Below are 13,712 nucleotides of genomic sequence, written 5' to 3'. Positions count from 1 at the left end.
AGATGCATTTATTTTATTCTTAGTATATATTAAGCTTCATATAGATATTCTTAACTAGAATTGCACAATCCAATAGGCTATCTGTCACAAATCCAATGACAGTGTGTACTCAGAAACTACAGGCAATGAGGATTTAATCGCAGCACCCTAATGTCCTCTTATTACCTTGAAATCTTTTCAGTTGACCTTCTATTATTTAATTCCATTACATACCGTAATTGTATTTACTGAAGCCAGTGTTTCTCCTTATAGGAAATGCTGATCTTAGTAAATTTCAACTATAGGCAGGGAAATGTTCTTTAATAAATAATTGAGGACTTCCCTGGTGGTCCAGCAGTTAAGACTCCAAGCTCCCAGTGCAGGGGGCCTGGGCTCGTTCCCTGGTCAGGGAACTAGATGCCGCATGCATGCCGCAACTAAGAGTCTACATGCCACAACTAAGATCCCACACATGGCAACGAAGGTCCTGCGTGCTGCAACTAAGACCCGGCGCAGCCAAATAAAATAAATAAATATTAAAATTAAAATAAAATAAATAAATAATAAAATAAAATAAATAATTGAAAGACTTTTTCACAGTTCAGTGCTGGTCCTGTTACCTCTGATGTCTAGAGTATTTTATACATGGTAACTAAATTATGGAATCTGGAAAATCATCTCCTCAAGAAATCTCACAAGATGTGCTACATAGTAGCTTATTGTAAATAGGTTAAAGAGACTGGCTTTATCTCAAGTGGCTTACTATGTTAAAGAAGAGTTTAATATATTCAGCTTCACTGTTGCAACACCAAATGAATTCTGACACCTCTGATGAGATGATTAAAGTTGGACATTTTTTTCTTTCGACAGCATTAACAAAGAGAGCATCATAGATGTGGAAGGTGTTGTGAGAAAAGTGAATCAGAAAATTGGAAGCTGTACGCAGCAAGATGTAGAGTTACATGTTCAAAAGGTAATTTTTTTCAAAATATAAAATTGTATACAGAAATAGATGAACTAGTTCTTATCACTAGTCACATCAAGTCTATATGTTCTTTTTTTTAAATTAATTTTTGGCTGCATTGGGTCTTTGTTGCTGTGCGCAGGCTTTCTCTAGTTGCGGTGAGCAGGGGCTATTCTTCGTTGTGGTACACGGGCTTCTCATTGCGGGGGCTTCTCTTGTTGTGGAACATGGGCTCTAGTCTAGGCGTGCAGGCTTCAGTAGTTGTGGCACGTGGGCTCAGTAGTTGTGGTTTGCGGGCTCTAGAGCGCAGGCTCAGTAGTTGTGGCACACGGGCTTAGTTGCTCCGTGGCATGTGGGATCTTCTGGGATCAGGGCTCGAACCTGTGTCCCCTGGATTGGCAGGAGGATTCTTAATCACTGTACCACCAGGGAAATCCCTATATGTTCTTAATAATTAGAGTTGATGTAAAATATTGAGATTTATAAATTGATTACTGACTCAGCTTTTGTTATATAACAAACCACCTCAATACTTAACGACTTAAAACAACAAAAACATTTATTTGCTCATGATTCTGTGCAGTTTGGGAATGAGGGTCAGCCTATCTGGGATGGCTCATCTGCACCACATGACATTGCCTGGGGTCACTGATATTTCTGGGACATCTCCCCGTGGCCTCTCCTCATCCAGCAGGCTTGCCCAGGCTTGTTGACATGGTACATCTACCATAGTCACATACAGAAAAGTATAAAACACATCTAAAAAGCTTCATTCACTATTATGAACCTATTTTGCTGTGAACTTTCTTTTAATGATGTACTTCTGAAGGTTGATTAGTTATACTAACTCTTAATCATTATATTTCCTTATAATCATTGTATTTCTAATATTTTATAGTATAAAGAAGTCAAGAGACAATACTATATTGGACTTACATTCCAGCAATAACTTTTTCATACAAGATTTATCCCACATCATTTTCTTAGACATAGAAACTAAAAATGCTCACCATCATTGACCTTTAAAATCTTATAAGTGAACTCACATGTATTTAATACTATTGAAATAATCCTGCAATTTTGAACCTGCAGTCTCAGATCCAGGTCTAGTTTATATCTACAATATTCATCATTGAATTTCTCTTACAGAGTAGTCCTTTCCCACCCTTACCCCTGTGTGTGTGTGTGTGTGTGTGTGTGTGTGTATGTGTGTGTGTTTAGGCACGCGCGTGAGCGAGCACACATATATGGGATAGAACAAACAGACAGATGCAGAAAGACAGATTCATCCATACACAGTAATTTGGGAGTAAGGTTGTATTTAATTGAAATTGACTGTCTTGGAACTCTTCAAGACTTAGAAAATCTTGTATTTTTTACTAACCTAACTTGCCAAATTACTTTGTTCTCTTTGTGTAAGTCTTATTTCAAACTAACCCCACCATGAAGTCTGCAACGTAATAAAGGCAAACTGACCTAAAGATGTGCTGACCAAAAAAACAAACCCTATCTTCGAATAACATGTTTTTCAACACTTGAATAAATAAGATTTTAGTGAGTAGAGCAAGTAAATGTATTTTTTTTTTTAGATGTTACGGGTAGGAGTTTATTAATTAATTAATTTATTTTTGCTGTGTTGGGTCTTCAATTCTGTGCAAGGGCTTTCTCTAGTTGTGGCAAGCGGGGGCCACTCTTCATCGCGGTGCGTGGGCCTCTCACTATCGCGGCCTCTCTTGTTGTGGAGCACAGGCTCCAGACGCAAAGGCTCAGTAGTTGTGGCTCACGGGCCTAGTTGCTCCGTGGCATGTGGGGTCTTCCCAGACCAGGGCTCGAACCCGTGTCCCCTGCATTAGCAGGCAGATTCTCAACCACTGTGCCACCAGGGAAGCCCAAGTAAATGTATTTTTAAAATATTCTAATTATCTAGTGTTTGGTTCAACCTTAATAAATGTTAAATATAAAGCCTAAAGAGCTTACCCACAAATTTTGCCTGAATAAAAATAATTATAAAGTATCTCACAAAGCATAAAATGTTATATACTAAATAGAATTTTATAATAAGCAGTGACTCTCTTTTATCATTTATTCAGCCAGCAGTTACTGAGTGTATACTTTGTGCCAAGCACTATGTGAAGTTCTGGGGATGAAAGCGCTCACGACCTAATGGAGATGATGAATTTCCAGTAGTTAGAAAAATGAAAGAGGTAGCTGTCCAGTTCTCCAACTTTGCATTGGAGATCAAGTTTCTGTTAACTCATCAAAGGGAAGCATGACAACTTAGGTATAGGGGGTGGTGACAAATAATTCTATTTTAATGCTATGAAGAGGACTGGAGTATCCTTCTGACACCTTTTCTTCAAGTGTCTGAGCTGAATGCTAAATGTGATTTACCAGCTGGAAGAATATAATTTCCTTTCTGGAATTAACTAAATAAGGTCTCTTTCCCTCTTGTGCTTTAGCAGGTTTTCCAGGCATAGTTGGGAATAACTAATAGGGTAACATGTTTTTTTAAGAGTGGCTAAAAAAACCCAAGCTCATTCTTTATGACCTAACTGCTTTTTTTTTTTTTTTGCGGTACGCGGGCCTCTCACTGTTGTGGCCTCTCCCGTTGCGGAGCACAGGCTCCGGACGCGCAGGCTCAGCGGCCATGGCTCACGGGCCCAGCCGCTTCGCGGCATGTGGGATCCTCCCGAACCGGGGCACGAACCCGTGTCCCCTGCATCGGCAGGCGGACTCTCAACCACTGCGCCACCAGGGAAGCCCCCTAACTGCTTTTTAGCACTAAAATGTGCAGTTAGTGTGAGTTAGGGATTTTAACACCATAAAGGAACACTTTCTACAGCAGCTCCCAGCCAGGAGAGCAGCAGGAAATGAGCTATAACATACTTGATGAAAGAAAGCATTGAGGGATATTTAGAAAATGAATGAGGAAAGGAAAGAGAGGTACAGCAGAATTGAGCTGACTTTGGTCCTAGTGGTAGAAATGGCCAGATGCTGTTAACAATTATAATAACTTATTTGTTAATGGCTCTTTCAAACGAGCAAAGTGTTTTTTTATTCATTATTCCATTTGATTCTTACCGCAGACCTTATTTTACAGAAGACTGTTGAAGCGCTAGGTAAAGTGATTTGCCTAACAGCAGCTTTTATGTGACAAAGAGAGGCCTTAAGCCAGAGCCCTCGACTCCAGTTATTACTTTTTTAAGACATTGGTGTGCACCTTAGAGTTTACAAAGTATTTGTACCTATGTTATCTCATTTGACTATTCCAGCAACCCAGGGATGTACACAAGAAATATTATCCCCATTTTATAGGTGAAAAAACATGTACCATCTTTGATTTTAGCAAGTAGTTTCAGTTAAAGATGTATGCAAACATTGTTTCTCATGTTAAGTCAACTGTAGATTTTTTTTAAACACAAGATAACAGGTTTTGTGTGTTTTTTGATATTTTTGGTAATCTCTCACTTTCAGATTTATGTGATCAGTTCAGCTGAACCCCGCCTGCCCCTGCAGCTGGACGATGCCGTTCGTCCTGAGGTGGAAGGAGAAGAGGTGAAAATTACACTTTTGAAATAATGTGTTTCCTCTGTATGTTTAGTTTGCAAAACATTGAAAACTTGATGTGCTACTTTTGTAGGAAGGGTACCTATGAATTGATTTGAGCTTCATTTTTATTTAAACGTACTCTTACATTAACAATTCTCAAACTTTTTGGTCTCAGGATTCCTTTACATTCTTAAAAATAATTGACCCCACAAGCTTTTGTTTTTATAGGTATACCTATCAATATTTACAGTATTAGAAGTTAAAACAAAATTTTTAATATTTATGACATTATTAAAAATAATATAATTAGATTATGTGTCTGTGTATTCCTATATAAATAATAAAAACAGCAGTAACATTTTATGAAAAGTATTTTCAAAAACAAAAAATAATTTAGTGTCAAGAGTGACATTGTGTCACATGTCTACATTGTTGGTAATATCTGGCTCAATACACAACAATTAGATTTTCATATCTGCCTCTACATTCATTCTGTTGTGATAGCACACATCATGAAGCCTTTGGAAAATTTCTCAGTATAGTCAGGAAAAAATGAGAGTGAAAAGGTATTATTATGAAAAATAAGTGTGACTTAACAGACTCCCTGAAAGTGTATGGGGTACCTTCACTGGTGCCCTGAACATACTATGTCAGCTTTTATCTGTTCCTTCACTCTTCAACTAGCAGGCAAAATCCAGGGATCAATGAAGGTGCCGGTTGTTAATTATTCTGATATCCCAATAATGAGTCAAGGGGTTTGGGGGCAGGAGGTGGAAGAAAAGCATTAACCTCAATTCATTCTCATTTCTCTTCTTTCCAGCTCTTCCTTTTAACAATAACTTCTCTCTGGCTCCACTTCTTGTATCTTGGATCTTTGATTTGGGGGTATAACATGAACACACGTGAACACACCTATTCTTACTTAAAAATTAACGTGGCTTCTGCAAGTGTTGTTTGTGTCCTTAAAAAAATTAGTAAAATCTGTTTTTTCATCTTTTTTTAGGAAGGAAGAGCTACTGTTAACCAAGATACAAGATTAGACAACAGAGTCATTGATCTTAGGGTATGCCTCATTTGTTTATTTAGTGACATGATTGTGCTGACATCAAGGTGGGCAAGGATACCATACCTGACTCAGGTTTATAGAAAAAATCGGCATTTGCCTGTATGTAATATGATAATACAAGAAGTAATTTACCTTTCTGACTGACCCTTCCCCTAAAAAGAATTGTAGGCAACAAGGAGAGTTGAGTAATAGTTCACAAGATACTGACTTGCTTCATGTTAAAATGACAAAGGAACATGAAGCTAATAAATGGTCTTGCTTCCAGGTAGTACCTGTTTCAAACAAGGTAGTCAGCAAGTGAAAACATAACCATTAATATCACTACAAAATTGTGAAAGAAGTTATGTGTACATTTTAGAACGACCAGGTGGAGATTAGTAGTTAATGCCTCAACTCTTTGAATTTGATCTGAGCACAGAGTTAATAATAATAACAAAGAAGTAGTTGGCCCTGGTGGTTTATATAGTAATCTCATAGGTCTTCTGTTTCCCTTTCTGGTTTGGTAACAAGTGAAAGAGTTCAGTGGTTTCATCATTGTAGTAAAACCAATATCATCTCTCTTTCTTAATGTTTGACCATATCATCTCCTTTACTTAAATAATCTACCTAAAACTTAAATGCTTTGTCACATTGAGTTCTTTCCAACCTTTCTGCCCTTATTGTACGCTCAGTGTTTCACCTGATTATTTGCTTTTTGTCTGCTTTTACCTTTTCCATTTTAATTTATAGTATATAGAAAAGGCTAGCAATAATCAAGTCCTTTTGGTACTGCCTAGAAACCTCAGGTTTTTCATAATTTTGGCCACAGTACTTAGACATCCTACTGTATTTGCTATTTGCTCACACAAGTTATTGGTTGTGCCTCTAGAATTTGGCCTGAAGAGTATTTTTCTTTGACCCACATTTTTTTTAAAATTTAAATTCATTGCCATCATTGAAAAACGGAGGGTTTTCGCGTTAAATCTAGATGGCTTTTCTCAAAAAGTTGGAGGTGAACCCATCAATACTGGACCCATGTAGCAAAATTAGCTAGTACTCTATATTGAGCATTCTGTTCTCTACCGTGCCCTGCACCACCCAGGAAGTACCATTCATTCATTCCATTTGTTATTTGTCTGGCCCTTGTAAGCATTCACCTTTTTAACCCCTACTTTGACTTTACATTTTGGGAAGCCTTCTATACATAAGTAGCTTGAAATCTTTTACACACCTTAGATTATGTCTAAACTACTATCTAATTTAACTCCAAACCAGTTTTTTTAATAGGCTCTCAGTTTAGCAAAGTCAAGAGTTGGAGAGGTTGGAAATAAAGGGCAAAATTTGCATTCTCCTTCTATAATATGAAAAATTCCAAGATATATCCTTATATTGATTGTCATGTAACCTAACTTTTCTCTCATATAGTGAATTGTTTTCTCTCTGAACTTTCCAGGCAGGTGACCTGATTAGAAAATGCTCCATCTCAGTTAATGTGTCAAATTGATTTAATTAGGTTTTTTTTATTGTCTTATAGACATCAACTAGTCAGGCAGTCTTCCGTTTCCAGTCTGGCATCTGCCATCTTTTCCGAGAAACTTTAATTAACAAGGGTTTTGTGGAGATCCAAACTCCTAAAATCATCTCAGGTATGCTTTAAGATATTTCTCTTAGTTTTTTAAAATAAATTGCTTTCCCCCAAGTTGATTCATATTAGGTTTTGGTTTTGGTTTTTTAATTTGAGACTCCCAAGTGTCCCTTGAGGTTTATCGCCATGAGACTATTTTGAAGACTATGCTATATAGCAGCAATCACACATCACTAACACCAGTAATACTAAATCCCCTTATTTCAGGAGTCATTATGTGATAATGATTATAAAATGAGGCAATAACACATGAAGCAGTATTTTTATTAATGTAAGGTACACCAGAAACTACTTCCCTTATGTAGGTTTCTTTCTAATTGGTATTGCAGTTGTTTTTTGTATAAACTACATTGTAAAATTACTAAATACTACAGATGGGAAAATCTCATTAATTCTCATTCTTACATGAGAAACTTATATTAATCATTCTTAATCATTTAACCTTTTTAGAGTTACTTAAATAACAAGAAAAAGTATGTTATAATTTAATTATAAATTAAAAATTGAACATTGCATTATTGATAATTAGAAAATTATTAAGAATATCATATCTTTTTGGTTTAAAAAAATTTTTTTACAACTCCAGATTAGCTTTAATAGATTTGAAATTGATGCAGAAAGAGAGCATATATATCCAAAGAAGTAAAATGGAGATATAGCCAAAGAAGTAAGTCTGTCCTAAATATAAACTGTTTAGAATCAGGTATAAGACATATATAGATTATGGTTTCTCTGCAATTCTTGATTTTCCAGTTTTTTTGTTTTGTTTTGTTTTAGTGAAGTACTTGAATCAGAAGTATAAACTTTTTACTGGAAGTTTGCGTTGATAAGCTTACGGTTAATTATAACGTGTTTGCATTTCAGCTGCCAGTGAAGGAGGAGCCAATGTATTTACTGTGTCATATTTTAAAAATAATGCATACCTGGCTCAGTCTCCACAGCTGTACAAGCAAATGTGTATTTGTGCTGATTTTGAGAAGGTTTTCTGTATTGGACCAGGTAAGGTTTTTGGCAGTTACGGTTTTCTCAAAATTCATTAATTGTACCATAGTAATGGTTTTAGAAACACATTTTACATAAAAAACATTTTGAAAGCTTAAATCCTTTTATATGCTGACTACATAAACACTAGACTTTGAGGTAAAAATGACAAGGTACTTAGGTAGACATTCTAAATAATATATTTTGTTGTCCTTGATAGCTCCTTTACTACTGTTGTAAGTTTACAAATGTGCCACTGTTTATTTCACTACCAATTTTATTGCAAAGCTGTTATGTTTTACTATTACTGTTCATACTGTTCTTAGTATTGATAATATGCTAAAGTCCATTAGAAATTACTACAAATGTCTGATATTTAATAGATTATATTAACATGTTTTTTAAGATATAGTTGTTACAAGTCAAACATGGACACATAATCATGTGGCAGATTCTTTTTTTTAATTAATTTATTTATTGGCTGCATTGGGTCTTTGTTGCTACGTGCGGGCTTTCTCTAGTTGCGGCAAAGGGGGGCTACTTCATTGAAGTGCGTGGGCTTCTCATTGCGGTGGCTTCTTTTGTTGTAGAGCACAGGCTGTAGGTGTGTGGGCTTCAGTAGTTGTGGCTCGCGGGCTCTAGAACGCAGGCTCAGTAGTTGTGGCACATGGGCTTAGTTGCTCCGCGACATGTGGGACTTTCCCAGACTAGGGCTTGAACTCGTGTCCCCTGTATTGGCAGGCAGATTCTTAACCACTGTGCCACCAGGGAAGTCCGGCAAACTCTTTTATGAAGCTAATTATAAGCAAAAACTAGCTTTACCTCATTCTTTAAAACTTACCAAATTACTTTATATATGTAAGTTTTTTGATAGCTTAATAAAAATTAAATACCTGCTAATAGAGAAACTGAGATCATTAAGTTTCTTAATTTTCTGAATTCATTAAACAATTATATGTTGAACACCTGCTGCATATACAGCCTTGCTCTAGGTTCCATGTACATAAGAGAAGAATCAACCAGCACTTCTCAAATGTTAATGTGCACATGAATCACCTGGGGACCTTGTTAAAATGCAGATTCTGACCAGTAGGTCTGTGGTGAGGCTTGAGATTCTGCATTTCTCACAAGCTTCCAGGTACTGCTGATGCTGCTGATTTGCAGAGAGACCATGCTTTGAGTGACAAGGGAATAAACATTGTCCCTGCTTCCAAGACAGAATGAGACATGCATACATAGAGCACTCACAGGGAGTAATCAAGTGATTTTCACAGCAAAAAATCAGATTGTGCTGTACAATCAGCAGATTGGCGTTAATTATATAGTGTAGATAGTGTAAAAAAAAGGGAGAAGATGGAATTTGCTAGAGTCACCATAAAAGAGAATTCATACTGAAGTAGGTTCTAAGTACTGAGTGGGAGATATAGACAATGGAGATGACATTCTAGTCAGAGGAAGCAGGATGAGTAAAGTGCATGGGAGAAAATAAAAATAAGACTAGTTAATATTAAGAAATGGGAAATACAGGGTAGGACTAAATTATGAAAGCATAAAGGTTTTAGACATTTTGTCATTTTATGTCTTACTACAGTAGTCATTTGGGAACCATTTGTTAAGTTACTGAGGAAGGATGTGTCATAGGAATATCAGTCTTGCAGTGGTATGAAAAATGGAGCAGAGCTAGAGTCAGGAAGACTGGAAAGGAGGAAAGTGCAGTGAGGATAATAAGAACTGGACTGAGGTAATGGCTAGAGTGTGTATAATGTTACTTCATTTGCACAGATTTCATTTAGCTTGAGTCCAGTTTTAATAACATTGAGAACTCACTATATTGAATCTATTTTAATTATTGAGAAGGCACTTCAGTATCTTGCATTCTCTTGGGATTTTCACTAGCCTCATTTATTAATTTACATTTGTTACAGCTTTTACGTGACTGTAGGAATTTGTAATGATCTTGCCGTCCATGAGAAAGCTGAAACAGATGTCTTATCAAAGATTTTTCCAACCCTATAATGATAATGAAAATAGTGCCATTGGAGTACTAGTAAATAGGATTTGATATTTGAATCCCAATTTCTCCAAAATTTTAAACAACATGTACTATGCATTTCTTTTATTAATGTTACAGTATTCAGAGCTGAAGACTCTAATACCCACAGACATCTAACTGAATTTGTTGGCTTGGATATTGAAATGGCTTTTAATTACCATTATCATGAAGTTGTGGAAGAAATTGCTGACACTTTAGTACAAATATTCAAAGGACTTCAAGAAAGGTAAAAAATATATATTTTATAACCTTAGATGGGTATAATTTTCAAATTAGTTTAAGTTCTTCAAAATAAAGCAGTTCTGAAATATGTAAACTAAGTTTTTATTGGGAACAGGAAAAAAAAGACTTGCCAGTTGGTTGATCAGTTAATTAGTGGAAAAATCCACACTCGAAATAGTAACTTCTGAATCCTAGCCAATTGGGACTACAGCTAGTTAACCTAATCTTCGTGGAGAAGTTTACCAGATCGTGAATTGCCTAACTATATTTGTTTTTTCCTCTATAGTGACATCCTGAATTTCTCAGAAATAGAGCATATGTTACTTTTATAGCAGTTTATTATTTGGGAGGTAGTGTGGGGTTCAGAGCTTGGATTCAGCTAGATCCAGGTTGTGGGATCAAATCCCAACTCTGCTATTATCTGTGTGGGCATTGTGCAAGTTAACTCTGTGCCTCAGTTTCCTCTGCTGTTTTAAGTGACGATAATATTACTACTTAACTCAGAGGCCAAGAGTCCCTTTAGTCTTTCAGTTTCTGATCTTTACTGAATCTGTGTAAATTAAGCCTGTGTCAGGAATGTTAATTTCTTAGATCAATTAATATTTACAATGAGTGCTCAGTAGAGATTAGAAACTAGTATACTGAAGGGACTTTCAGCTTATTTGGGCCTGGTGAATTGACACATTTATAGAAAATTATTAGGCATGTTCTGGGTGTTCAGAAAATTGAACTGTGTAAAATGTTCACTTCAGGTACACCCTCTAAACTGGCAGAATAGTTTCTCGCTCAAAAGGACATTGAAAGTTGTTTACTTGTGATGTTTACAATAGAGAAAATAAGAAAAGAAGATGGAAAGCAAGTTAACTGGGATCAAGAGAGTCTTTTCTTTTTTTTTTTCTTTTTGCCATACTTGTGACAGTACTGCCAGTATTAAGTTGGATATAACAGATTTATCTAGCACTTTGATAGCTGACAAAAGACTATATTTGAAATTTCTATTTGAAGGCCATTGATTTAACTATTAGTTGATGTATTTGGATATGCTTCATTAATACTTAAAGAGTTCAAAAATATTTTGAAACTTTTTTACACCATTGCAAGTCTAATGAGTAATTTCAAGAACATAGAAATTAATCATTGATCTTATAAAAATACTGTAGCATAGCACCAGTATTTTCCAGGCATTCTATTCATTGCATTGTACCTTTGATGAATAGTTAATTGTAGACAGCCTTTTTTTTTCCCTAATGACATTTATTGTTTTCTTCCTGATTTTATTAATACAAGCAATACATATTTATTGCAGACAGCTAGAAATAAAGGCATAAAGTAAAGATTAACAGTCACCCATAATCCCACCCCCCAGAGATAACCATCATTAACATTTTGATGCATTTTTAAAAATTGAGGTGTAATTGACCTACATCACTGTGTTAGTTCCAGTGCACAACACAGTGATTCCATATTTCTCTACATTACAAAATGATCACCATGATATGTCTAGTTACTATCTGTCACCATACAAAGCTTTTACAATATAATTGACTATATTCCTCATGCTGTAGATTTTATCCCCATGACTTTTTTTTTGGAACTGGAAGTTTATTCTTCTTAATCCCCCTTACCTATTCCAGTCATCCCCCAAACCCCCTTCTTCCACTGTGGTCTGCTAGTTCTCTGTGGTGTCTGTTTCTGTTTTGTTATGTTTCTTAATTTCTTTTGTTTTTTAGATTCCCCTTATAAATGAAATCATATGGTATTTGTCTTTGTCTGACTTACTTCGTTTAGCATAATACCCTCTAGATTCATCCATGTTGTCACAGATGACAAGATTTCATTCCTTTTATGGCTAAGTAATATCCCACTGTGTATATATACACTACATCTTCTTTATTCATCTGTCAGTGGACACTTAGGTTGCTTCCATATCTTGGCTATTGTAATCATAATGCTGGAGTAAACATAGGGGTGTATATATATTTTTGAATTGGTGTTTTTATTTCTTCAGAAAAATATCCAGAATTGGAACTGCTGGATCGTACCTATTTCTGATTTTTTGAGTAACCTCTGTACTGTTCTCTATAATGGCTGTATCAATTTACATTCCTACCAACAGTACACAAGGGTTCCCTTTCCTCGACATTCTCACCAAAACTTATTATTTGTTGTCTTTTTGATAATAGTCATTCTGACAGGTGTGAGGTGATATCTCGTTGTGGTTTCGATTTGTATTTCCCTGATGATTAGCAACATTGAGCATCTTTCCATGTGTCTGTTGCCCATCTGTGTGTCTTCTTTGGAAAAATGTCTACTCAGATACTCTGCCCATGTTTAAATTGGGTTTTTTGGTTTTTTGATGTTGAGTTGTATGAGTAATTTGTATATTTTGGATATCAACCCCTTATCAGATATATCATTTGCAAATATCTTCTCCCATTCAGTGGGCAGCATTTCCATTTTGTTAATAGTTTCCTTCACTGTGCAAAAGCTTTTTAGTTTTATGTAGTCCCATTTGTTTATTTTTGCTTTTGTTTCCCTTGCCTGAGGAGACAGATCCAAAAAAATATTGCTAAGGCCAATGTCACTGAACGTACTGCCTATGTTTTCTTCTAGGACTTTTATGGCTTCAGGTCTTACATTTAGGTCTTCAATGCATTTTGCGTTTATTTTTGTATATGGTGTGAGAAAGTCCAGTTTAATTCTTTGACAAGTAGGTATCCAGTTTTCCCACCACAATTTATTGAAGAGGCTGTCTTTTCCCCATTGTATATGCTTGCCTCCTTTGTTGTAGATTAATTGACCATATAAGTGTGGGTTAATTTCTGAGCTCTCTGTTGTCTTCCATTGGTCTGTCTGTTTTTGTACCAGTACCATACTGTTTTGATGATGGTAGCTTTGTAGTATAGTTTGAGTCAGGAAGCATGATACCTCCAGCTTTGTTCTTCATTCAAGGTTGTTTTGGCTGTTCAGGTCTTTTCTGTTTCCATGCAACTTTTAGAGTTATTTGTTCTAGTTCTGTGGAAAAAATGCCACTTTTATTTTGCTAGGGATTACATTGAATCTGTAGATTGCCTAGAGTAGTATGGTCATTTTAACAATATCAATTCCTCCAATCCATGAACATGGTATATATTTCCATTTGTTTGTATCACCTTCACTTTCTCTCATCAGCGTCTTATAATGTTCTGAGTACAGGTCTTTTACCTCCTTGGTTAGATTTATTCCTAGATATTTTAATCTTTGTAATGCAATTGTAAATGGGATTGTTTTCTTA

At 35.8% G+C, this 13,712-nt stretch overlaps 1 protein-coding gene across 2 annotated transcripts in view; it reads left to right on the top strand.

Annotated features, from left to right (window-relative positions):
- The window catches only part of DARS1 (aspartyl-tRNA synthetase 1), a 67,256-nt gene that overhangs the window by 36,634 nt on the left and 16,910 nt on the right, over positions 1–13,712 (top strand). For both annotated transcript variants that reach the window (XM_082840733.1, XM_082840732.1), the window contains exons 5-10: positions 850–952; positions 4,418–4,498; positions 5,496–5,555; positions 7,072–7,183; positions 8,047–8,181; positions 10,295–10,442. In XM_082840733.1, the coding sequence (XP_082696859.1) occupies positions 850–952; positions 4,418–4,498; positions 5,496–5,555; positions 7,072–7,183; positions 8,047–8,181; positions 10,295–10,442 (639 nt within the window). The remainder of the gene's footprint in view (positions 1–849; positions 953–4,417; positions 4,499–5,495; positions 5,556–7,071; positions 7,184–8,046; positions 8,182–10,294; positions 10,443–13,712) is intronic.

Source organism: Leucopleurus acutus (assembly GCF_964270905.1).
Source record: "Leucopleurus acutus genome assembly, chromosome: 6".
In the NCBI taxonomy this organism is placed as follows: Eukaryota; Metazoa; Chordata; class Mammalia; order Artiodactyla; family Delphinidae; genus Leucopleurus; species Leucopleurus acutus.
This window is presented reverse-complemented; position numbering and strand designations above follow the sequence as displayed.